The sequence below is a fragment of the Lissotriton helveticus genome, chromosome 8 (assembly GCF_964261635.1).
Source record: "Lissotriton helveticus chromosome 8, aLisHel1.1, whole genome shotgun sequence".
NCBI classification, from domain to species: domain Eukaryota; kingdom Metazoa; phylum Chordata; class Amphibia; order Caudata; family Salamandridae; genus Lissotriton; species Lissotriton helveticus.
In genome coordinates, this window is record NC_136069.1 from 1,604,346,383 (window position 1) to 1,604,370,021 (window position 23,639).

Here is a 23,639-nt window from a genome sequence, read left to right on the forward strand (position 1 = left end):
AGTGATGTAAAATGGGTTATGAAAGTGGAAAAATGTGTTTTAATAGTATCCTATCCACACCCAATGGTAAAAACAGTGCAGAGTAGTGTTATACAAATAACTACCCAGATGGTATAAAGGTCAACATGTTTCTGCGGTAAAGTGGAGTCTCGAGATCTCCTCCTGCTTCATCAGGACCTCAATTAATTGCTACTGCATCAGTGTTAAGAAATAAAAAGTGAAAATGATGTCACCTGAAATTCGCCAATTCGGAAGATCCCGGTGATCACAGTGGCAAACAGGGCACAAATAGAATAAAATAAAACAAATTAACATTAGCGACAGTTTGCAAACCACATATTTTATGTGTATAATTATAAGTAGCCAGTAATTTTATTGGTCACTGGGTCTCATATAATAGACCTCTTAAATTAAATTGAATGCCATTTTTATAGCAATTGTATTTGAAGAAACTAAATAGCTTCACTCACCCAAATTATGGGGAATAAACACCCCACCTCACCTGGCTACAGCGCAGGTATAGACGGAGCACCGCTCTGAGGAAAGGAAGGAAAAGAGGAAACAATAGAGGAAGGATACAATAACTGTTTGAGTTGCATCTCCTTTTAGTTAAAAAAGTTTTTTTTTTTTTTAAACAGATCAGTCTTTATGGTGTAATGCGTCTAATCACATAATCCACTAGATAAACATATAGCCTGTTCATCACAATCCTCAAGTGTAAAAAATGGGCACACAGAAAATGCTTGGTCATCACATGAGCATTACATGTACAAGATTCCCTGATGTTACTAATATCACTTATCGCCATAACGGAGCCACAAGCAGCTACCCGTTTTTTACTCCGTGGGTCCCTCGGACATCGCATTCTAAGCGTTTAAATTTAAGCAATACCGATCATGTAGGGGAGACCGCCACCAAGGCAAGCAGTCCGCCCTAGATCGCAATCATGCAGAGTGCAATACAGAACGCATATCGTGCGTTCCGAATTTAGCAAAAAGTTGTCAAGACACCCTCCACCCTGCTTACCTGTCCGTCGGTACTCCGGACATCCGTCTAGGCTGTCATGGAGGGAGGTACCTGACTGGACAGGAAGCAGGCTTTTGTTTACCCCGTGGGCGTGCTGAGGTCGCGCCTGAATAGCGTCATTACGTTAGCCTACGTGGCGCTTATCGGGCCTGTAGGGAAATGTAGTTCATACCTAGTATTGAGCTCTGTAGACCAGACCTGGTATGATGTTAAGTTGCTAAGTAAGTCTTGGTCTGGAAGATGTCACTTGGTGTTGATTAATTAAATGTCTGAGTACCGGGACACGAGTAATAGAAATAAAATAACATGTAAAAGTATCTGTGCCATATTTTCCAATGGTGCTCACAAATATTGGAACTGTTGAGACGAGGGTCTTGGGGAACTTTGAGGCATTCTGGGAAAGGTAGGTTCAAGTACAATCTTGATCATGTCCCTGGCCATTCAGTAATAACAGAGTAGAAAAGAAACGATGAATTGTTATTGAATCCAATAGAATGGACAGCCTTAAGAATGGTAGTCTATCGTATCGGTAGACTCATGATGTCTAGCATAATTTATATGTTCTCACTGGGACTCCATGTGATTGGGGTGTCTTAGGCGCTGTTGCCATTAAGGTGTGTGACGATTTTGTGGCCACATGGTTAGTGTTTTAGAAATAACAACTCATACACATACGCTATACTGTAGGAAATGCCAAACTTTTTCACTGGGATGACACCTAGGTTAATATAGTGTGGATAGCGTATGGCGAATGAGGGTTTACAGTGACATCCACGGAATGTCATCGTTCAATCCTGATTTGTGGGTTTGCAATTTATACACCCACCTTTGTTCCCGTTTAAATAGGAATATGCTTGTATCGGCAATATGCACTGGGATTATTGGTTGTTCCAAAACTGTCCACCTTATATCTGTAGGGAGATGTTGTGCCACTAAGAAATGACTCGTGAGTCTGGTGGCCAGTTTGTTACACCTTATGGAGCTTTTATGCTCAGATATTCGCAGCTTAACTTTGCGGGTTGTCATGCCGACGTACATCTTGTTGCACGGACACTTAATCAAATAGATTAAATTTGCACTATTACAGTTGGTGAACTTGCGTTGTTCCCAAGCTCGTTCCAACCCAATATCAATTGTTGTTGTTTTTGATGTCTGGGGACAAGCTGCACATTGTCCACATGGGTGGTGTCCTGTAACTGCAGGCATGTCCCACAGAGTTCCCACGGCTCTCGGTACCTCACTCTTGGGTCTTGTATGGACAAGTCTGTCCTTCAGGTTTTGTGCTCTCTTATATGCGAAGAGCGGGAGAGGTAAAGTGTCTTGTCCGGTATTGAGAATACCCCAATGTCTCTTCACAATCTTAGTGATTTGATTGGAAAATGTGCCAAATGTGCTCACGCATGTCATGCGTTCAGTCTTAGGCTTCGGAGGTAAGATTTCAAGCAGACTGGCACGATTATTATTGGCAGCTCTTTTTTTGGACAGCTGAATCAATTTTTTTGGATATTCTTTCTGTGCCAAATCTCTGGATAGACAATGAGCGTGTGTTTGGAAAGATACGCGGTTGGAGCAGTTCCTCTGTATACGCAAAAATTGCCCATAGGGCAAATTGTCCCGTAGGGACTTAGGATGGCAACTGTTATAATTAAGCAAAGAATTGCGTGCCATCGGTTTGCGGTAGAGTTCTGAGGCCAAACCGTTAGATGTTCCGTGGATAAGCAGATCCAAAAATGCCAGTTTCTGGGTATCAAATTCCATAGTAAACTTCAAGAAACGATTCCTTTGGTTGAGCCATTCGTGGAACTCTTTTAGCTGTGTCACACTCCCACGCCACACGACGAAAATGTCGTCAATGTAGCGTTTCCAAGTCCGCAGACACCCTAGGTGGGGATTGGTGTCTGCGAACAGGAGTTACCACATAAGATAATTACAGCAGTTGGTCAAAGGTTGTTACACAGTTCAAGCATCGATTTAGATGTTGGGATACATAACAAAGACAGTTCAGATCCTGGTGGAGAGAGTACTTGTGTGGTTGAGGTTGATTAACCAAGGTGTCTGTCAAATAGTAGGAGTTTGAGATACTTTTTGAAGGTGACTAGGCAGGTGGTTGGGCAGAGGGAGGGAGGCAGATAGTTTCAGATTCTTGTGGCACTAGCGGAGAATGGCTGGCTCACGTACCATTCTCGATTGAAGGTGGGGGTTCCAGGAGCAGGGATTGGGCATATAATTTGCTTCAGAGATTTTTCGTTTCTCGTTTAGATAGGAAGGTGAAGAAGAGTGCAGGGCCCTGTGGGTAATGCAGGCGGTTTTGAATTATATCTATTCTTCAATGGGAAACCATTGCAGGGTTAGCGGGGCAGAGGAAATGTGGTCTTAATTCTGCTGCATGTAGTGTTGCTCTCAATGTGCCTAGGTGACCTTTGGGAGTGCCTCAGAGAAGGGCAATTGCATAATCTAGTCTCAAGACGCCAAGAGATTGCACCACTGTTTTGAGGTCTTGTTCTGGGATCAACTCGCCCCAAAGCTGCCTAAGTTGGTGTTGTGTGCTTTTGGCAATAGCTGCGATGCGGCTGTGAAGATTGAGATGGTTGTCAAGGGTCATACCAACGTATCTGGCACTCGGGACAATGGCAGGGCAGCCAATCCGAGCTGGGAAGTTTGTCATCCATTCCTGCAGTGGAGTTTTTGCATTCAGAGGTGAAATCAGAAGAAATTCTGTTTTAGTTAGGTTGAGTTTCAGATGGTGGTTGAACATCCAGTTTTGAATCTTTTAGAGTATTTTTTAAAGCAGTGCAACATCTTCTGGGGTTGAGATTTTCAAGTGCATTTTAGTGCCGTCAGCATAGTGGTGGCAGAGAATCCCTGATTTTTGAGAATCACACGTAGGGGTTCTAGGTAGAGGTTAAAGAGGGTTGGGAAGAGGATTGAGCCTCGAGGGACCCCTTGGAGGCCATGTTGTTGCACGCAGGAGTGACTGCATATGAATTCTGTAAAAATACAATTTGGCCCGCAGCTCCGAAAATCCTTACCCAGGTGCTGCTCCTATAGGTACAATGTGTTTACATTTTATCAGGAGGACGGCTAGATTTTGCTGGGATTTCTATTGGGAGTCCTCGCTCACAGCCTCTGCATAGTCAAGCCTTGAATTGGACTACTCCTTTACAGATAAACTCTGATTCAAGTTTATCAGATGGTATTTAACGGGCCATAAAAGGGTTGTTCCCTGTGCCTTTCAGTAAGTCACATGGAGAGGCGTACACTGAGAAGCAGTGGAAAACGAGATCAGTGGAGGAGCTTGTACTCTGAATAGCTCTTCCCAGCTGGGACCTTTTGCCAGAGTTCAGTCCGTGATGTCACTCCAGCGGCCATTTTGAGATGTCAATAACGTATAAAACAAGTAGCAAAAGTAGTACACAGTTCCCCTAGGTGTGGACATGTAATAGGGTCTCTCTCTCGGAGTACTTAGTGAAGACGAGGGGGGTTCTATACTAGGAAGTCAGCAAGTTCCTTATCGGAACTAAGAAGCCTCACACAACCGATGGGCTGGATGACATGTCTCATTCAGCTTTCTTGTGATGTTGTTTAAATCATCGGCTTCCTGCTCCTACGTCAAGCCGGCGCTGCAATGCCTGACGGGTAACAACACGTGTTACTCTTTTACGGAGATCTTTTGTTCCTTGCCGTGATTTGCTGATGTGTGAGGTGTTTAAAAAGGTGAGGTAGTGAGCGAAATGTGAGTTTAAAAAAAGTTGGGTAGTCCACAAAATGACCTTTATTCGCGTGGCTAGCCACTTTATTAAAAAGTGCAAAGAGGGGTATTGAGGACCAAAGTAACCATTAGTATGGCCTCATTTCAACCCTCAGACAGGGTATGAATTATACCACCTGGTGGGTCTATGACTGTAGCAGGCTGGAAGTACTGCATCACCGTCAGACCATTGCAAACCCAATGTCTGTCTGCGCGGCTAGTTCCTGTGGGGACTGCGCTAGCGACAAAAGCCTTAGCGACGAGGGGACAGCGCCAGTCAAACCTACCCCCACACACATTCGGGCGTGTAAGTGCACGCGGAACAGCCGGACTGTTCCGCGTGCACTTACACGCCCGTATAATTCATACCCTGTAGCTCACCTCTGGGCACCTAATGAGTTTATGAGCACTATCTGGTCCTGAAGAATTGCCTCTTAGGGCATGAAACATGTTGACCATGTCTGAGGGTTGAAATGAGGCCATACTAATGGACAGGTACACTGGACCCCTTTAAACATTGTCCCTTTTCGTCCCCCTTTTTGTTCATATAATAACGTATAAAACCTCATGGCCCACCTGATCTACAGACTTGGACAAATGATAAATTGGTACAAATTGTGTATATTTAGTGTTTATTGGCTTCAAAGTCCTACCTCGTGGCGCTCTATCCCCTCTCTGTTTTTCTGTCTGCATCACTTAGTGTACCTCACCTCCCCCTCTCATGTCACTTCCTCTCCCTCGCCTCTATGTCCCTATTAATGTATCACCTCCTTCTGCCTAATCCTTACTTTCTGTCTCTCTACCCACCTCTGTCTTCCTCTCCCCCCCCCCCCCACCGACCTTGCACTTCAGCCACATTCTCCCTCGTTCTGCCCCTGACCTCTGCCTGACCTCTCTACTTGTTATCTTCCGGCTCCATCACCCGTCTCCACACCTGCTCCTCTCTTCCTCCTCTGCCTGCCTCCCTCCACCACAGCTCTGTGCCCATTACTTCCCCTACGTAGAGGTGGATGAACCAACAAATGTAGCCTTACTGCTAGAGCGGTTGACCTCGAAGCTGGGGGAACGGGGTTCGAGTCTCGGCAATGACGCTCAGCATCCTGTGATTCTGGGCAAATCGCATAATCTCCCTGTGCCTATCAAAAATGAATGTGTCCTCATGTAACAAAACTTTTGCTATGCAAAGCGCTCTGATACCCAATATCTTCGGGGCTAGTTTGCGCTATAGAAAATAATAAAATTAAAATAAAACTGTGGGCGCTAAGCCGAAGGTCGGCTCCGGCTCTTAGAAATGTTCCTGCTCCCCCACCCCCTCAATTGTGATGACAGTGAGTGGATCAACAGGCACGTCATTTCCCACATGTGGCCTAGATTCTTCTTATTCATTGAGTAACATTATTGTTAATTTGATAAACTCGAGAGGTTTTTATATAGCGCAAATTCTGAACTCGTGTTTTCGAAGGTGGTCAGATATGGGAAAATGAACAAAAAGGGTGTTCGGTGACAAAGTGTTTACCCAAGATCACACAATTTAGTCAAGTGGGGATTCTGGGATTAATCAGAATTTTAGTTTCACGCTGGACATTTCAGCCACTAGGTGGGGTCTTTCTTTCTGACATCAGCTGTTAATGCTTTGTCCTTCATTTTCGGAAGAGGAGATTAGTGAGAGGGTGTCGGGGACAAGCCACATCTTATTTTTAGCAGTGTCACATAGCACGAACTTTCCCACGGAGCGAGGAGTGCTTCTCCGCAGGCACAGGCCACTTTACACTTTTTATTTTTTAAACATGAAACAGGGAGCTTGTGCCCTCTTGACAGGACGCGCAGAGTCCAGGCCGGGATCGAACCCTGCTTCCCATGTTACACGGGCGGCATCTGTAGTCACTAAGCCGTGCGGCCTCCTCTGAGAGCTCTGCTCGGTTTGGGCTCGAGCTGCGCCAGAGCCCAAGGGTCGGGCTCGGCTCGAGCGTTCAGTGACTCACTCATCTCTATCCCTACCTCTCCGTTCTTCTTCTTCCTCTCGGTTTACCTACATCACGCCGACCCTCATCCTTTCTCTACCGCATCTGTTTTTCTACCCCTAAATCTCTTTGTGCCTCGTCTTTCTTTCTATCCTCTGTGTGTAGCTCTCACCACCTCATTCCTCCCTGTGTATCGAGAACTCCTATTTTGATCATTGAGTCTTTCAACCTAAACATACGATTGTCTCTGACCTCCATAAGACCTCGAGTAAAGTTGCAGTGGAGGACCTGACGAAGAAAGGTTCCAGTAGAAATTAAAGAGTGTGTAGGACCATTTTAGGTTATGTAAAAGAGAATTTGTTAGTACGTGTATATGTTTCAGATGTGACTAAGATTGTACATTGCTTTTTCGTCCACTGTTTGTACTGTATACATGTGAGTATTGCAATGATAGCTACATTTGTAATATAATTCTATGGGTATGTTCAAAATATATTTGGTGGAAGGACCCCAAAAAATAAAATATTAGAAATGATTTAAAAGCCCGTAGTTAATAAAAAGGACTAATGAGGCAACAGTAACCGTTTGATTTATGGTTTCAGGGGTATTCTATGTATACTTATTTATGTTGATTCCTTCTCCTGAATTCCTCAACAGTATCACTCCCCTATTTGTTTGTGCTCCTGACTTTTTGCCATTTTAAAATTATTGTAACCAATCCTGGGTTAAACAGCCCATCGGGTGAGTGGGCAGAGATGGCCTTTCGAATGCGAATTAGAGTGTGACCGCTTCTAAGGCGCTAACATGAACAGACCTTGAAAACCCAGCATGCAAAAAAAATATGCATGTGGGTGTCTGAAGAGACACTCAGAAAGGACAACCCATGTGCTGACACCCCTCTTCCTGAGCATTGTTTGGTGCGATTTAGGTGGCGTGTTTGTCATGAACAGGCGCAGCACGTGCTGCAGTTGCTGGCCTCCAGTGGCACTCGTGGTGCACTTTTGGTGCACTGTTACCAGGATGTCGAATGGTGACATGTTTATTTTTGAATGTCTCAAGGATGCTATCATCGTTCACTAATTATTGCTAAAGTGTCCCTTTTGTGGTGCACAGCCGTGTGGTTAAACCGTTGTAGCGGCGCTGGTTACAGCACGCTTTATGTAAAAGCGCTAGACTAGACGTGGGTGTTCACTACTGTTTGTGCTTTGTTCCCTGCAGTGTACAACTGGACAGTGGAGGAGGTGGTCCAGTGGCTAATCACCTACGTGGAGCTCCCACAGTATGAAGAAACCTTCCGCAAGCTGCAGCTCAGCGGACACGCTATGCCCAGGTGAGTACTGTCTGTGCGGAGTCCAGTGGGCGCGCCATGTCCAGGTCAGTACTGTTTAAGTTCAGCGGACACGTTGTGCCCAGGTCGGTGCTCGCTGTTACCTGGTCAGTACTCTCTGTGCTCAGTCCAGTGGTACGCTGTGCTCAGGTCAGAACTGTCTGTGCGGAGTCCAGTGGGCGCGCCATGTCTAGGCCAGTATTCTGCTGTCAGTTCAGTACACGCTGCGCTAAGTTCAGTAGGTGCCCCAGGCCAGTACGCTCTGTGCTCAGTCCAGTGGACACGCTGTGCCCAGGTCGGTACTGTGTACTAAGTTCAATGGACACACTGTGCCCAGGCCAGTACTGCAGTAACACAAGTTCCTTTTGATGACGGTCTCATTCAGCGAGATCATAGGATTCCCTCTGCTCTGTGGCACCTGGTACTGAGGCCCTTTCTGTACACCAGCCGTTACACATATGCTTATTGGCCAAAGAGACTCAGCGACTATCAAAATAGTGACAAGGCAGTGAGTGGACAGGACACTTCTGTCCTGAATTGAGCAGATATTGACTCTGCAGAAAGCTTCACTTGAGAAGATAAAGGACATTCATATCCACATTACGTATTTTCTTTGTTTACTTGTTATATGGGTTGAGGGTGAGCACCCAAATAAACCAAACCTCCTTCCCCATGCTCACCGGGAGCTTATATGCAAGTTTAAAAGCCCCTGTTAAGCAATGCACAGCTTGAAAGAGCCAGTCAGAATGGTCTTCAGGCTGCCATTTCTTGTCCCTCAGATCTTCCTTTACTTGGCAAAGAGGATACTTTGCATCACTGTCCTTGCACTCCTGTGTCTTTGGCACAGAGACATATGCTTTCGAGGCAGGGTTTGTACAAGGACAGGTTTGTACAGGGATGGGGTCGTCTGCCACCAGTATCTTCTAAAGTGGCCAGATAGACCACCACTGGGACAGAAATTGGCATTTTCAGCCAGCTTTCAACTGTATCTTCTATGGTATTCTCAAGGGATTGTCGCAAGCTAACGTTTTGGAAGGTGTTGGATCGTGCACAATTCTGCTGTTGCCATTCCGGTGGCGCTGGTTCGAGTGACCTTCCTTGAAGGTGCCCGGTGTGTTCTTAAGAACCGAGTCTGTGTGCTGCACTTCTTCAGCAGCTTCCTCCACCTGAACGCTTATCTGGGCTGTGTGTAAATCTCTCACCTTGCATCGATGTCAGCGAGGCATTGACTTTGTAGTTGTCTGTTGGCCACGAGGCCTGAGACTCATGGATCCAGCACCTCTTGTGACACACATGGGAAACCATCTCCTTCTTCTCGTTTCCTACAGATTGGCAATAACCAACGCCACCATGACCGGCACCGTGCTGAAGATGACCGACAGGAGCCACCGGCAGAAGCTGCAGTTGAAAGCGCTGGACACCGTGCTGTTTGGTCCCCCACTGTGTGAGTAATTCTCCGGTATTTTATTGATAGAATGTTTGTGAAGTAAATCGTGTGGAGTAGAAGATTGATCACATGCAGAAGACTGAGACATTTGCCAGACCGGTGTTAAGATGCTACTGTTACCGCTCAATGAGATCCCCCACCCTGTACTTGGTGTTATTGCTAAACAACATTCCACTCATGCTCTGATGGTGGAAATGTAAATCCATTGTAGATGTTGGAGGGGAACTGCTCAATTCCTGCTTGCACTCCACCGTAAATGTCCAGCGTTGCCTACAGACTCAGCCATGGTAGAGTTTTAGGATAACCACTGGCTGTATAAGAGAGTCCCATTTAAATGAATCATCATTAAATATATCTTGTGCAGGTATCCTCGGGATCGAACCCTTTGGATTATTGTTAGACACACAAGAACTACTCGTATCCTTATGTACTCCAGCGCCTATTAGTCGCATCGGTTGCTCAAGAGGGATAAAATGCTGTCGGTCCATTGATCTTCGACACTAGAAAGTATCAGTCTTTTCTCCTCCACTAAGCTTTCTTCATTGACTCCCAGTTCAGTTGAGTTGCTCATAAGGATGCTTATTGTGTTTATTCTCATGGGCTCCGGAAATGTGGTGCCAAATGGCCTGCTTCATTAGAGGGACTGTTATCCCATCTCATTTTGTGGAAAGTCCGACTTTGAACACTTACCGCTACCTGGTGTTACCTCCCACGTTGAAAGGACTGGATTACAATCGTAAATCTTTCCAGTTGAGGAAGGTAAGGTAATAGCCAAAGTCAAACTTTTGCCCAGGTTAAGGCTGGATCCAAAATAAGTTTTGGGTTATTTGTTTCATCTTTTTGCAAACTGTTTTCTACCAAATCTACAATGTATAGATAGATACTTAACTATTTCAAGTGTAAAGTTCTCATTAAAACGTAATGCTTTGCTGTTAAGCATTAAAATGGAAAACGTCTGACATGGATTTGTTCCATAGGGTGCAAAAGATTTCAGTTAAACGAGCTTTGGTATGTGTTGTGAGCCCGAGAGGCACCTTAGTTTATTGACTGCGCTACACAAAGACGAGGACATAATTGGAGGTTTTATTAAGTGATGCAGTGTTATTTTTTGATTTGCTGTTAGATTGCAAAACTGTTTGTACATTAGCCACAACAATGAGACCAATACATGTTGAGGGATGATGAACTGTTTTCTGTTTTTAGTAGGGAAAATGCATAGAAGGGGGGGTTTAAAATGTTATATACACCTACAAACATTTCTGCTGTATGTTCTTCCTATTATTTGAATTTAGCAGTTTTCACTTTTTATTTTAAACCAGTGCATCGTTATTGACCTTCCAGCACTGTTTTCAGTAGGACACTGCCCTGCTGTGAGTACTGCTACAATCTCTGGGGTGGGATATGGCGAAGGCATTGATCAGAGGTCCCCCCTCAAGCTCTTTCTTCTATGTGCAGGGAATTGCTTAAGACATTTACTCCACTGCTTCAGGTTAGTTATTGTTTTTCCATCATTAGTTAGGGTAGCCCGTACTTCAGAAAGATCTGAAGCACCACTTTTGCAGATAAGCCGAGCAATCCTGTGACCTAAACAGTTAGCGGCCTCCGCCTTTCCTTTCAGGTTTTTAATTCTAGCTGTTCTTCTGTCAGATGAGTTTTTGATTTAAGCATTCTGCAGCTTTTGATGTGTGCTTTTAACCAAAAGCTTTCATGTTTTGATTGTTCATCAAGGGTTGGAGGGCATCTCCAAGATATCCCTTTGTGTGGGAAACCTTCAACCACCCACCTCTTTTCCACTCTCCAAAACTATGTTAATGGATATCCTACAGCCTGGGAACCTCTCTGGGGTGTGCAGACTTTTTTCTTGCCGACTTGAGTTGAAATCTCCTAAAAAAGAAAAAAAAGATTTGTTTCACCTGTTGGTTAATCTCCTCTTCCTATCGACTCCATATTGGATCTGGTGCCAAATGTAGTCCTAAAATGTGGTACTGTACCATGAGCGAGGGTCGCTTGCTTTAGTTACCTTGATATCCACTCTACTGATAACAAAGATGCTGTTCATGCCAAAAGGGGTACTACGCTTTGTAGATCCCTGGCAAGTATCCCATCAAATGTCTGCGCAACAGTCACAAGCCATGGGTCACACCTACTGAAAGCCGATCACCTTCTCAAAGGAAGGGACCTTTATCCATTCCTTTATCCATTCCTAGACTCTTAGGTCCTGAGCTGGTTTTACCTCTAGACCTGCATGAAGTGTAACAAGTGGCACAAGAAAGGCAGCAATCACTTGATCAATAAGTTGGTGAGCACCATGTTTTTCAGTCTCCTAGCTCTGTGTGTTTTTAGTGAGTTCAGATTACCTCCTAGGACTTAACATTCTTCTTTCTCAAAGGATGTCCATTTCAACGAGGAGGAAACGCACCCGAATAGTCTTTCCAAGACCTCCTTCTGATCCTGTTAAAGAGAAACCTGGCCCACCTGAAGTTGAAAAGGGAGTCTATTTCTTCATTGAGTGCTTGGCGCTTTTGGCGTTTCTATTACTCTGGAAGTGTGTAGAGTTCCACAGTGGGGCAGTTGTATACCTCCCAGCGCCTCTGATTTCTATTGTCTCTTCTTTGGGTGTGAACTGTTGCCGTAGTCCTGCTAATGCTTCCAAAAGTCTTAATGCACCGCTCTATCACTGCCCAGGAGCGTCTGTTACTTTTCATAATCAGAATTTTTGCCGATGAACCTTAATTGTCCATGTTTTCTGCAAACTTTACATGGTGGATCGAACTTCCTAGAGTTGTGCTGAATTTTACAAGGCTCATCTGTGCCAGGAGCATCTTGTGTGTGGTGTGGGAAGGTGGCAGAACTGGGCCTAATAGCGGGGGGCAGGCACCTCGCAGTAGGCCCGCTAGTTAACACTTCATCACGTTGGCCTGGCACAGCTCCTGCTCTTTTCTTAAATCAACTGTCTCAATAATGTGTTATTAATGTTGAATCACTCACAGGATATGCTATGGCGGCCTGGATCCACGTCAATCTGACTTGCAGACCCCCCAGCTTGTACTTATAAATACTGTACCCTTAGCATTCGGCCACCCCACAGAGCTCGGGGTGCTGATAAAGTAGAAGCGCCCCTCTTACTTAGATTATCGGAGTCATTTTTCATTACTCAAATAGACATTTGTAGTGCTTGGGAGCGGACTGTGCTTGCCTGGCCCTTTTATAATCTGCAGTAAATAAACTGGAAGCTATTAAGCAAACCGATTGTTATCATTCTGGGAATGTTTCCCAGTGGGCCTGATCACCAGAAAAGTGACTACAGGACTCCGAGCTGCCTCTTCGAGCCTGCATACCGCACGCACTCCCATTTAAAGAGAACTCCCACATGAAAACCAAAGCTCCTCCCCCTGACATGCACCCCACTGCCCCAGAATCTTTAAACATTAACAAAGGTCCTTGGTTGGAGTGAGAATCTTTTGTAAAATGTGTAAGACCGGAGCCCTTGAAAACAGTGTCCACGCGCCAGGAGGACCTGCCTCCCGCCCAGGTGATGTCACACTAGTGCGACCGCATGCCAGGGTGACGTATTGGGGGTGCAGTGGACAGGCGCTCTTTTCATGCATCCTCTCTCTGCCACCTCCCTCTTAGGTTATGTCTGGCTCAGTGGAGAAGATCCTGTCGCCCTGCGGACATGGCCACTTGGTGGGAGTATCTGTGTTCTCTAGCCGTTCCTCAGGACTTCAGGCAGTGTGTAGCTCTGTCTCAGGGAGAGCAGGTGATTCGACCTTGTGGGGTCGGTTATCTTCTACTACAAGAGTGGTCCTGTCATGAAGGTCTTGGCCATCCCATTGCTTTTCAATCCACTTAGCGATAGGCCCGGCGGCATGTGGTATCACTTGAGCAGGACTCTCAACAACTTGGTGGAGGATTATTGAATTATTAAGAAGCCAGGCTGGTTGGCATTTTTAATTATTGCCAGATTGGGACCAGCAATGAACATAAAGCGAACTGGGAATAAAAGCTAAAAAAAAAAAAATCCTATCAAAACTATTTCTCACGCTCTTCTATTAAGCCCATAAATACACGAAGGCTGTAAGGAGAGGAACTTTGGGATTATTAATTGAGCTGGTCCCAGAGGCCTCAGTGACTGGATGTGCGTTGCTTAAACAAACTCAGTTTTCTGTAAATATTTAAAGAGCTGTGTAAATTCAAGAGCCCAACAAATGGTTCTGCTATTAAATGCCTGCTGTAGCACACAATGGCAGCATTGGAAGTAAGGCTGCGTAATTATTTTTATCCCTGGGCAAGGTAAGACTTGCAGAGACTGAAAGCCTGATTGCCCTAATTAAAACATGAGAAACTCACTTTGGCAGCACCAATGTTTCTGGCCTTCAAAACTAGAAGTGAATATGTACACGTGGGTTACGTGTAGACCTTGGAAGTGGACTGAGTGGTGCCAGATCTTTATTTAGAGGTTCACTGCTCTGTGTGTGCATTTAGGCACATTGTTTATGTCGATGGAGTATTTGTCACGGATATTGGACTCATTCATATCATATACGGTTTTACTCTTTGTTCCTTCTGAATGCAACAATTGATTAGTACCCAAGATTGATGTAGTTATGTACAGAGTATGCCCTGCTTCTCTATGGGTCATTGTTTGTGGTTCCGCCTGAATTTGTCATACTGTGGCAAAAACTATGACCACCTGTGCCATAGAATGCCACCATTGTCAACACAACCTATTCCGTTTTGCCTCAGAAGGGGCTTAGACATCTTTTGGACTGCTTTTCATGGGCGTTTCATACTCTGGACTTGATTCGTACCTCCATCGGTTTACAGCTTCACCCCCTACAGTATAGTATCCCAGAGAGTACTGGCCTTACTCTGACAGCCAGTCAGGCTCCTTTGAATACTTTTGCACCCTTGCCTACTTGTTTTATATCTGCTTTCATCACTCTTTTCAAGAACCTCTGTGAAGTGATTGCTGTGGGTCAAATTGTTTTGCAGCCCCTGTTTGCAACAGCTTTTAATTGTTCCGCTAATTTAAACCGTGTGAAGCCACACAGTATTGAGTTATATGCTAAAGCTTGAGATAGAGAAATAAACAGAGGTAATATTGACCAAGTCCACTCTCCTACGGGCACCCAGGAACCTGGTCATCTCTGACTCTTGATCCGTAGACCGGGGGTGTGCTTCTGTTCTCTGGGTCCATCTCGCTTCCACTCCACCTCGCTTCCACTCCACCTCACAGTGAATGGATTGTCCCTCTTCCTTCACCGTAGCTTCCCCATTAATGGCTTCTAACCAGTGCAGTGAATGCTGCCCTCAGTTTCCGCCAGTGGTTACCATGCCAATGGTCTATGCACAAGCCCTTTGTGTTCCCCAGTGTTACTCCTGCATCTTCAGTACATTTGTACCGAGGGATGTGTCCCCGCCCTCTCTAAATGTATTTATTGGACTTCGTGCACACATTCAGGATGTTCCAGGTGGTATTTCCTATACGTGTGCAAAATGTGCCTAATTTTATTTTGTGTAATTACCCAAAGAGTTTAGAAAAAATAAAATTCTGCAAGTCTACATAAAATCAAAATCAGCACCTCAGAATATGTTTTTGTGCAAAATGTGGCCCTGCGTCCATTTGAACACAATGACACATTTCGCTCGCAAAGAAAAAAAATAGATCATAAATGCAAGTGCTGTGGACAACTGCTGCTCTGGACGTTCACATTGTTTCGGCGATGGGAGTTTTGCACGAACGGCAACCAGGCGCAATAGCACCATTATTGGAACACCTTGTAACGAGCATATTGTGAAATGCCGGAAGTTACACAAGAGTACCCAGGCCTGGTGTGTCAATGCAGTTTCTTAGGATAGGATATCATGTTTTAAATATGGCCCTACTAAAATTAGGTAAACAGAATATCAGCTAACTCAGTATCGTGAGAAAGTATTTATAGCAAAATGTAGGTGTACCATTTTTAACTTGAATATATTCTAATCTATCACTGAAAGAATCACAAATAAAAACGGAGTTGTGATTCTGGCTGAGGCGCGGTAAACCTGCTGTTTATGCGCACGATATCTCATCCCATATATCAATATTTTGGTAGTTATATAATCTTCTACCATATATGTGTGTGAACTGACAACATTATTTGTGGATTTTAATCCCACTTTGCTTTACATAAGTGATTAACATGTTCAATATGTTTTTTTATAGCAGAGCTGGTATTTCTACCTCTTTATACAATTGACTTTTTCTTATGTAAAGGAATTGGCCGTTTGAGATTTTAGGCGCTCGACAATAAACCACCATTAGCCGTGGATTCTCCCAGTCCCTCGGCTGGGCTGTCGTGGACACAGGTTGATGACCCCCCTCTCGGGGGGGGTTCCAGCCTCCCCACCCCTGGAGGGGGCGCCAGGTGCAGTGTGAGGATGTTTATTAAAAAGAGCCCATGGCTAAGGCGTGACGGCATGTTTGTGGGGTGTCAGCGCCTGGACACCCTCACGGGCGACAAGAAGGCTCTACAGATCTACTAGTTGATGTCTCGGTTTCCTATGTGAAACCTTCCTCCCCTATAACGGTGGGCGTGTCCTCAGATCCGATTCTCTCCGCTCCCGTCCATCCTTTCAATGAGCAGGCTCGGAGGGGTTGGTGTTGTTGATACTAAATTAGAGGAAAGCTCCTTACACAAGTCCCGGGAATTGGTTTGCCTCTAGGAGTGCATTGTAGTTGGTGATTGTAAGTGCAGACAAACCTTTGCGACGGTTTCGGTACCATGACCGTAGCGTGCGATGTCAGCTGATGGATTTGTGCCACTGCGTACATGTATTTCGGGTTCGAACTGTATGTGTTTCCGGAGCTTCAAACTCGCCTTCTTTCACGGTACAGTCACCGGAGGAGGGGGGCCAGAACCCTGGGTCTGCAGAAAATATGAGGCTCTCATAAAATGGTGCTTGTATAGGGTGGATGCTGTTTCAAAGAGGGACTAATAGGGGGCAGCATGAGGGTGCTACAGGAGCATACCAGCCATCAATCACTTACAGGTATGGAGGCCGCAGAAGAGTCCAGGCCACCCCCCAGTGTCGCGGTACAGGAGTGTGCGAGCCAGCGACCAGTTGAAGGGTTTGAGGGTACGGCAGAGTCAAAGCCAGAGCCCAGTTGTAGGCATGGAGGCCACCGGAGAGTAGAAGCCATCACACAGTTGTAGGCATGGAGGCCACCGGAGAGTAGAAGCCATCACACAGTTGTAGGCATGGAGGCCACCGGAGAGTAGAAGCAGCACCCAGTTGTAGGCATAGAGGCCACAAGGGAGTAGAAGCCAGTGCCCAGTTGTAGGCATAGAGGCCACCGGAGAGTAGAAGCCAGCGCCCAGTTGTAGGCATTGAGGCCACCGGAGAGTAGAAGCAGCGCCCAGTTGTAGGCATTGAGGCCACCGGAGAGTAGAAGCAGCGCCCAGTTGTAGGCATTGAGGCCACCGGAGAGTAGAAGCCATCACACAGTTGTAGGCATGGAGGCCACCGGAGAGTAGAAGCAGCACCCAGTTGTAGGCATAGAGGCCACAAGGGAGTAGAAGCAGCGCCCAGTTGTAGGCATGGAGGCCACCGGAGAGTAGAAGCCATCACACAGTTGTAGGCATGGAGGCCACCGGAGAGTAGAAGCCATCACACAGTTGTAGGCATGGAGGCCACCGGAGAGTAGAAGCAGCACCCAGTTGTAGGCATGGAGGCCACCGGAGAGTAGAAGCAGCACCCAGTTGTAGGCATAGAGGCCACAAGGGAGTAGAAGCAGCGCCCAGTTGTAGGCATGGAGGCCACCGGAGAGTAGAAGCCATCACACAGTTGTAGGCATGGAGGCCACCGGAGAGTAGAAGCCATCACACAGTTGTAGGCATGGAGGCCACCGGAGAGTAGAAGCAGCACCCAGTTGTAGGCATAGAGGCCACAAGGGAGTAGAAGCCAGTGCCCAGTTGTAGGCATAGAGGCCACCGGAGAGTAGAAGCCAGCGCCCAGTTGTAGGCATTGAGGCCACCGGAGAGTAGAAGCAGCGCCCAGTTGTAGGCATTGAGGCCACCGGAGAGTAGAAGCAGCGCCCAGTTGTAGGCATTGAGGCCACCGGAGAGTAGAAGCCAGTGCCCAGTTGTAGGCATGGAGGCCACCGGAGAGTAGAAGCCATCACACAGTTGTAGGCATGGAGGCCACCGGAGAGTAGAAGCCAGCGCCCAGTTGTAGGCATGGAGGCCACCGGAGAGTAGAAGCCATCACACAGTTGTAGGCATGGAGGCCACCGGAGAGTAGAAGCCATCACACAGTTGTAGGCATGGAGGCCACCGGAGAGTAGAAGCAGCACCCAGTTGTAGGCATAGAGGCCACAAGGGAGTAGAAGCAGCGCCCAGTTGTAGGCATGGAGGCCACCGGAGAGTAGAAGCCATCACACAGTTGTAGGCATGGAGGCCACCGGAGAGTAGAAGCCATCACACAGTTGTAGGCATGGAGGCCACCGGAGAGTAGAAGCAGCACCCAGTTGTAGGCATGGAGGCCACCGGAGAGTAGAAGCAGCACCCAGTTGTAGGCATAGAGGCCACAAGGGAGTAGAAGCAGCGCCCAGTTGTAGGCATGGAGGCCACCGGAGAGTAGAAGCCATCACACAGTTGTAGGCATGGAGGCCACCGGAGAGTAGAAGCCATCACACAGTTGTAGGCATGGAGGCCACCGGAGAGTAGAAGCAGCACCCAGTTGTAGGCATAGAGGCCACAAGGGAGTAGAAGCCAGTGCCCAGTTGTAGGCATAGAGGCCACCGGAGAGTAGAAGCCAGCGCCCAGTTGTAGGCATTGAGGCCACCGGAGAGTAGAAGCAGCGCCCAGTTGTATGCAGAAAATAAGGAGTTAGGTCCCGGGACACAGGGTCAGCTGGACCATAGAATAATGTATAAAAAGGGAAATGCTGGCCCTGCGATTTTTGATAGCTATATTTTGAGCAACAAACCAAATCCTTGTTATGATTTGTATGGTCGAATTTATTTAAACCATTTACTTTTTCATATAAATCTCATTAAGTTAAAGCATTGATTGCATGAGAAAAACACTACGTACATACAATTTATACATTGAATTAAAGACTGCAGGATGGAACCCTTCCTACCCGACGCAGCACGGGACTTCTTTGCAAAATCAAGCTCGTTTTCTGATTTCCCTCCCTACCAAGGGTACAAATAGCCTGAGACACTGGTGAAATTACGCTGAACCTACTACAGGAAAAAAGAGGCACCTCCAAAGGGGACTACATTTCCCATAAACACTTCTGTGCTAATGAATTGTGCCACACCCACTGAGGGAGTTACTGTGAATAAAATGGCAAGTTGTAAAGGAGGTGCGTGATCAGCGTTCTTTTTGCTGCTAGCCCATGATGAAGAGGCGTACTTAGCCTCGAAACGCGTCGGCAGAGGCAGATCCATATAATTTGGGGAACAAAGGACGAGCTGCAGCGAGGCTGGAAATGACAAGTGCCGTGGTGTGCCCTCTCGCTGCTCTTGAGCGATTTGTATTGCAAAATTACTCACGGCTGCTCATGCCGTGGAGAGGAGCTCCGCTTTGATTTGAATTAAAGACTGCAGGATGGAACCCTTCCTACCCGACGCAGCACGGGACTTCTTTGCAAAATCAAGCTCGTTTTCTGATTTCCCTCCCTACCAAGGGTACAAATAGCCTGAGACACTGGTGAAATTACGCTGAACCTACTACAGAAAAAAGAGGCACCTCCAAAGGGGACTACATTTCCCATAAACACTTCTGTGCTAATGAATTGTGCCACACCCACTGAGGGAGTTACTGTGAATAAAATGGCAAGTTGTAAAGGAGGTGCGTGATCAGCGTTCTTTTTGCTGCTAGCCCATGATGAAGAGGCGTACTTAGCCTCGAAACGCGTCGGCAGAGGCAGATCCATATAATTTGGGGAACAAAGGACGAGCTGCAGCGAGGCTGGAAATGACAAGTGCCGTGGTGTGCCCTCTCGCTGCTCTTGAGCGATTTGTATTGCAGTATTATACAATTTATACAAAAACATTTGACAAAGAATTTTAACAAAAATACATAAATACATATGACAAAATGACATCCAATCATTTAGTGTACATAAATATACAAATACGGTCATACGAGAAGCATCAGTCGTTATGTAGTATTAAGCAATGAAGCTATTTGCAGGAAGGAAAAGAAAACAAAATGAATTGTAACAAATACAAATTTTCAATTGTCTGATAAATAAACTTGAATTCTTTCTGCTATTGCCAATTCCTTTCTGCTATTGCCGACGCGTTTCGAACTCGCTCTGGCATTTGGCAAGTTCTCATCAGGGCTTTCTCGTATTATTCTTTATTTTCAAGTTGGCAGCGCGTTTTCAATTTTCAAGAGATCTTATTCAATCAATGTAGATTCGGTTCTTCAAACCAGTAGTCTGCACTTCTGTTTGGTAAATATTTGAAACAGCCGTGCGTGGGACAAAAATCAGCTCCCACCCGCCAGCCGGCGGTGGACACGTCTTATTGCACCTTATTGTTGGCGCTTGGGCTGTTTAAATGCAGTTCCCCTGTTTTTCTAACTTCTAGCCGGTTTCAGTTCGTTTTTATGTTCGTTTTTATGTTGGCAACTTCTTCAGGGCTTGAGTCTGTCACTCCACCCTGCACCCATTCACTGGTGTTCCATTTCACCTGTTGTGGAGGGCATACCTATACCTCCTTTCTAGTAGTGTCTGTATCACTGGTTCGAATACTGTTCCTGAGTACTGCTCCCGTCAGTCTCGGAAAAAGCTGGAACCGGGCGTTGTCTCGGCCATCAACGCCCGGTTCCAGCTTTTTCCGAGACTGACGGGAGCAGTACTCAGGAACAGTATTCGAACCAGTGATACAGACACTACTAGAAAGGAGGTATAGGTATGCCCTCCACAACAGGTGAAATGGAACACCAGTGAATGGGTGCAGGGTGGAGTGACAGACTCAAGCCCTGAAGAAGTTGCCAACATAAAAACGAACTGAAACCGGCTAGAAGTTAGAAAAACAGGGGAACTGCATTTAAACAGCCCAAGCGCCAACAATAAGGTGCAATAAGACGTGTCCACCGCCGGCTGGCGGGTGGGAGCTGATTTTTGTCCCACGCACGGCTGTTTCAAATATTTACCAAACAGAAGTGCAGACTACTGGTTTGAAGAACCGAATCTACATTGATTGAATAAGATCTCTTGAAAATTGAAAACCCGCTGCCAACTTGAAAATAAAGAATAATACGAGAAAGCCCTGATGAGAACTTGCCAAATGCCAGAGCGAGTTCGAAACGCGTCGGCAATAGCAGAAAGGAATTGGCAATAGCAGAAAGAATTCAAGTTTATTTATCAGACAATTGAAAATTTGTATTTGTTACAATTCATTTTGTTTTCTTTTCCTTCCTGCAAATAGCTTCATTGCTTAATACTACATAACGACTGATGCTTCTCGTATGACCGTATTTGTATATTTATGTACACTAAATGATTGGATGTCATTTTGTCATATGTATTTATGTATTTTTGTTAAAATTCTTTGTCAAATGTTTTTGTATAAATTGTATGTACGTAGTGTTTTTCTCATGCAATCAATGCTTTAACTTAATGAGATTTATATGAAAAAGTAAATGGTTTAAATAAATTCGACCATACAAATCATAACAAGGATTTGGTTTGTTGCTCAAAATATAGCTATCAAAAATCGCAGGGCCAGCATTTCCCTTTTTATAAAAAAGCGCCCAGTTGTAGGCATTGAGGCCACCGGAGAGTAGAAGCAGCGCCCAGTTGTAGGCATTGAGGCCACCGGAGAGTAGAAGCAGCGCCCAGTTGTTGGCATAGAGGCCACAAGGGAGTAGAAGCCAGCGCCCAGTTGTAGGCATGAAGACCACTGGAGAGTAGAAGTCAGCGCCCAGTTGTAGGCATAGCCATAGAGGACACAAGGGAGTAGAAACCAGCGCCCAGCTGTAGGCATGGAGGCCACCGGAGAGTAGAAGCCAGCGCCCAGTTGTAGGCATGGAGGCCACCGGAGAGTAGAAGCCAGCGCCCCGTTGTAGGCATGGAGGCCACCGGAGAGTAGAAGCCAGCGCCCCGTTGTAGGCATGGAGGCCACCGGAGAGTAGAAGCCAGCGCCCCGTTGTAGGCATGGAGGCCACAAGGGAGTGGAAGCCAGCGCCCAGTTGTAGGCATGGAGGCCACTGGAGAGTAAAAGCTAGTGCCCAGTTGTAGGCATGGAGGCCACCGGAGAGTAGAAGCCAGCGCCCAGTTGTAGGCATGGAGGCCACCGGAGAGTAGAAGCCAGCGCCCAGTTGTAGGCATGGAGGCCACCGGAGAGTAGAAGCCAGCGCCCAGTTGTAGGCATGGAGGCCACCAGAGAGTAAAAGCAGCGCCCCGTTGTAGGCATGGAGGCCACCTGAGAGTAAAAGCTAGTGCCCAGTTGTAGGCATGGAGGCCACCGGAGTGTAGAAGCAGCGCCCAGTTGTAGGCATGGAGGCCACCGGAGAGTAGAAGCAGCGCCCAGTTGTAGATGGATAGGCTACAGGCAGAGTAGAAGCAGCACCCAGTTGTAGATGGATAGGCTACAGGCAGAGTAGAAGCAGCACCCAGTTGTAGGCATGAAGGCCACCGGAGAGTAGAAGCAGCGCCCAGTTGTAGGCATGGAGGCCACCGGAGAGTAGAAGCAGCGCCCAGTTGTAGGCATTGAGGCCACCGGAGAGTAGAAGCAGCGCCCAGTTGTAGGCATAGAGGCCACAAGGGAGTAGAATCAGCACCCAGTTGTAGGCATAGAGGCCACAAGGGAGTAGAAGCCAGCGCCCAGTTGTAGATGGATAGGCTACAGGCAGAGTAGAAGCAGCGCCCAGTTGTAGATAGAGAGGCTACAGGCAGAGTAGAAGCCAGCGCCCAGTTGTAGGCATTGAGGCCACAAGGGAGTAGAAGACCGCACCCAGTTGTAGGCATAGAGGCCACAAGGGAGTAGAAGCCAGCGCCCAGTTGTAGGCATAGAGGCCACAAGGGAGTAGAAGCAGCGCCCAGTTGTAAGCATAGAGACCACAAGGGAGTAGAAGCAGCATCCGTTTGTAGGTATGGAGACTACGGGCAGAGTAGAAGCTGCCACCAGTTGTAGATAGAGAGACTACGGGCAGAGTAGAAGCAGCACTCGGTTGTAGGTGTGGATTCTACAGGCAGAGTAGAACCAGCATTGAGTTGTAGGCATGGAGGCTACAGGCAGAGTATAACCAGCACCCTCTTGTAGGCGTGGAGTCTACAGGCAGAGAAGAAGCAGCACCCAGTTGTAGGTATGGAGACTACGAGCAGAGTAGAAGGGACACCCAGTGGTAGGTGTGGAGGCCACAGGAGAGTAGAAGCAGCACCCAGTTGTAGGTATGGAGACTACGAGCAGAGTAGAAGCAACACCCAGTTGTAGGTGTGGAGGTCACAGGAGAGTAGAAGCAGCACCCAGTTGTAGGTGTGGAGACTACGAGCAGAGTAGAAGCAGCACCCAGTTGTAGATAGGCTACAGGCAGAGTAGAAGCAGCACCCAGTTGTAGGCATGGAGGCTACAGGCAGAGTAGAACCAGCACCCTCTTGTAGGCGTGGAGTCTACAGGCAGAGAAGAAGCAGCACCCAGTTGTAGGTATGGAGACTACGAGCAGAGTAGAAGGGACACCCAGTGGTAGGTGTGGAGGCCACAGGAGAGTAGAAGCAGCACCCAGTTGTAGGTATGGAGACTACGAGCAGAGTAGAAGCAACACCCAGTTGTAGGTGTGGAGGCCACAGGAGAGTAGAAGCAGCACCCAGTTGTAGGTGTGGAGACTACGAGCAGAGTAGAAGCAGCACCCAGTTATAGGTGTGAAGGCCACAGGAGAGTAGAAGCAGCACCCAGTTGTAGGCGTGGAGGCCACAGGAGAGTAGAAGCAGCACCCAGTTGTAGGCGTGGAGGCCACAGGAGAGTAGAAGCAGCACCTAGTGGTAGGCATGGAGGCCACAGGAGAGTAGAAGCAGCACCCAGTTGTAGGTGTGGAGGCCACAGGAGAGTAGAAGCAGCACCCAGTTGTAGGCGTGGAGGCCACAGGAGAGTAGAAGCAGCACCTAGTGGTAGGCATGGAGGCCCAG

General features: G+C 46.9%; 1 protein-coding gene across 9 annotated transcripts in view; it reads left to right on the top strand.

The window, feature by feature from the left end:
- The window catches only part of STIM1 (stromal interaction molecule 1), a 508,846-nt gene that overhangs the window by 347,193 nt on the left and 138,014 nt on the right, over positions 1 to 23,639 (top strand). For all 9 annotated transcript variants that reach the window (XM_078658670.1, XM_078658667.1, XM_078658664.1 and 6 more), the window contains 2 exons: positions 7,954 to 8,065; positions 9,391 to 9,506. In XM_078658670.1, coding sequence (XP_078514796.1) covers positions 7,954 to 8,065; positions 9,391 to 9,506 — 228 coding nt within the window. The remainder of the gene's footprint in view (positions 1 to 7,953; positions 8,066 to 9,390; positions 9,507 to 23,639) is intronic.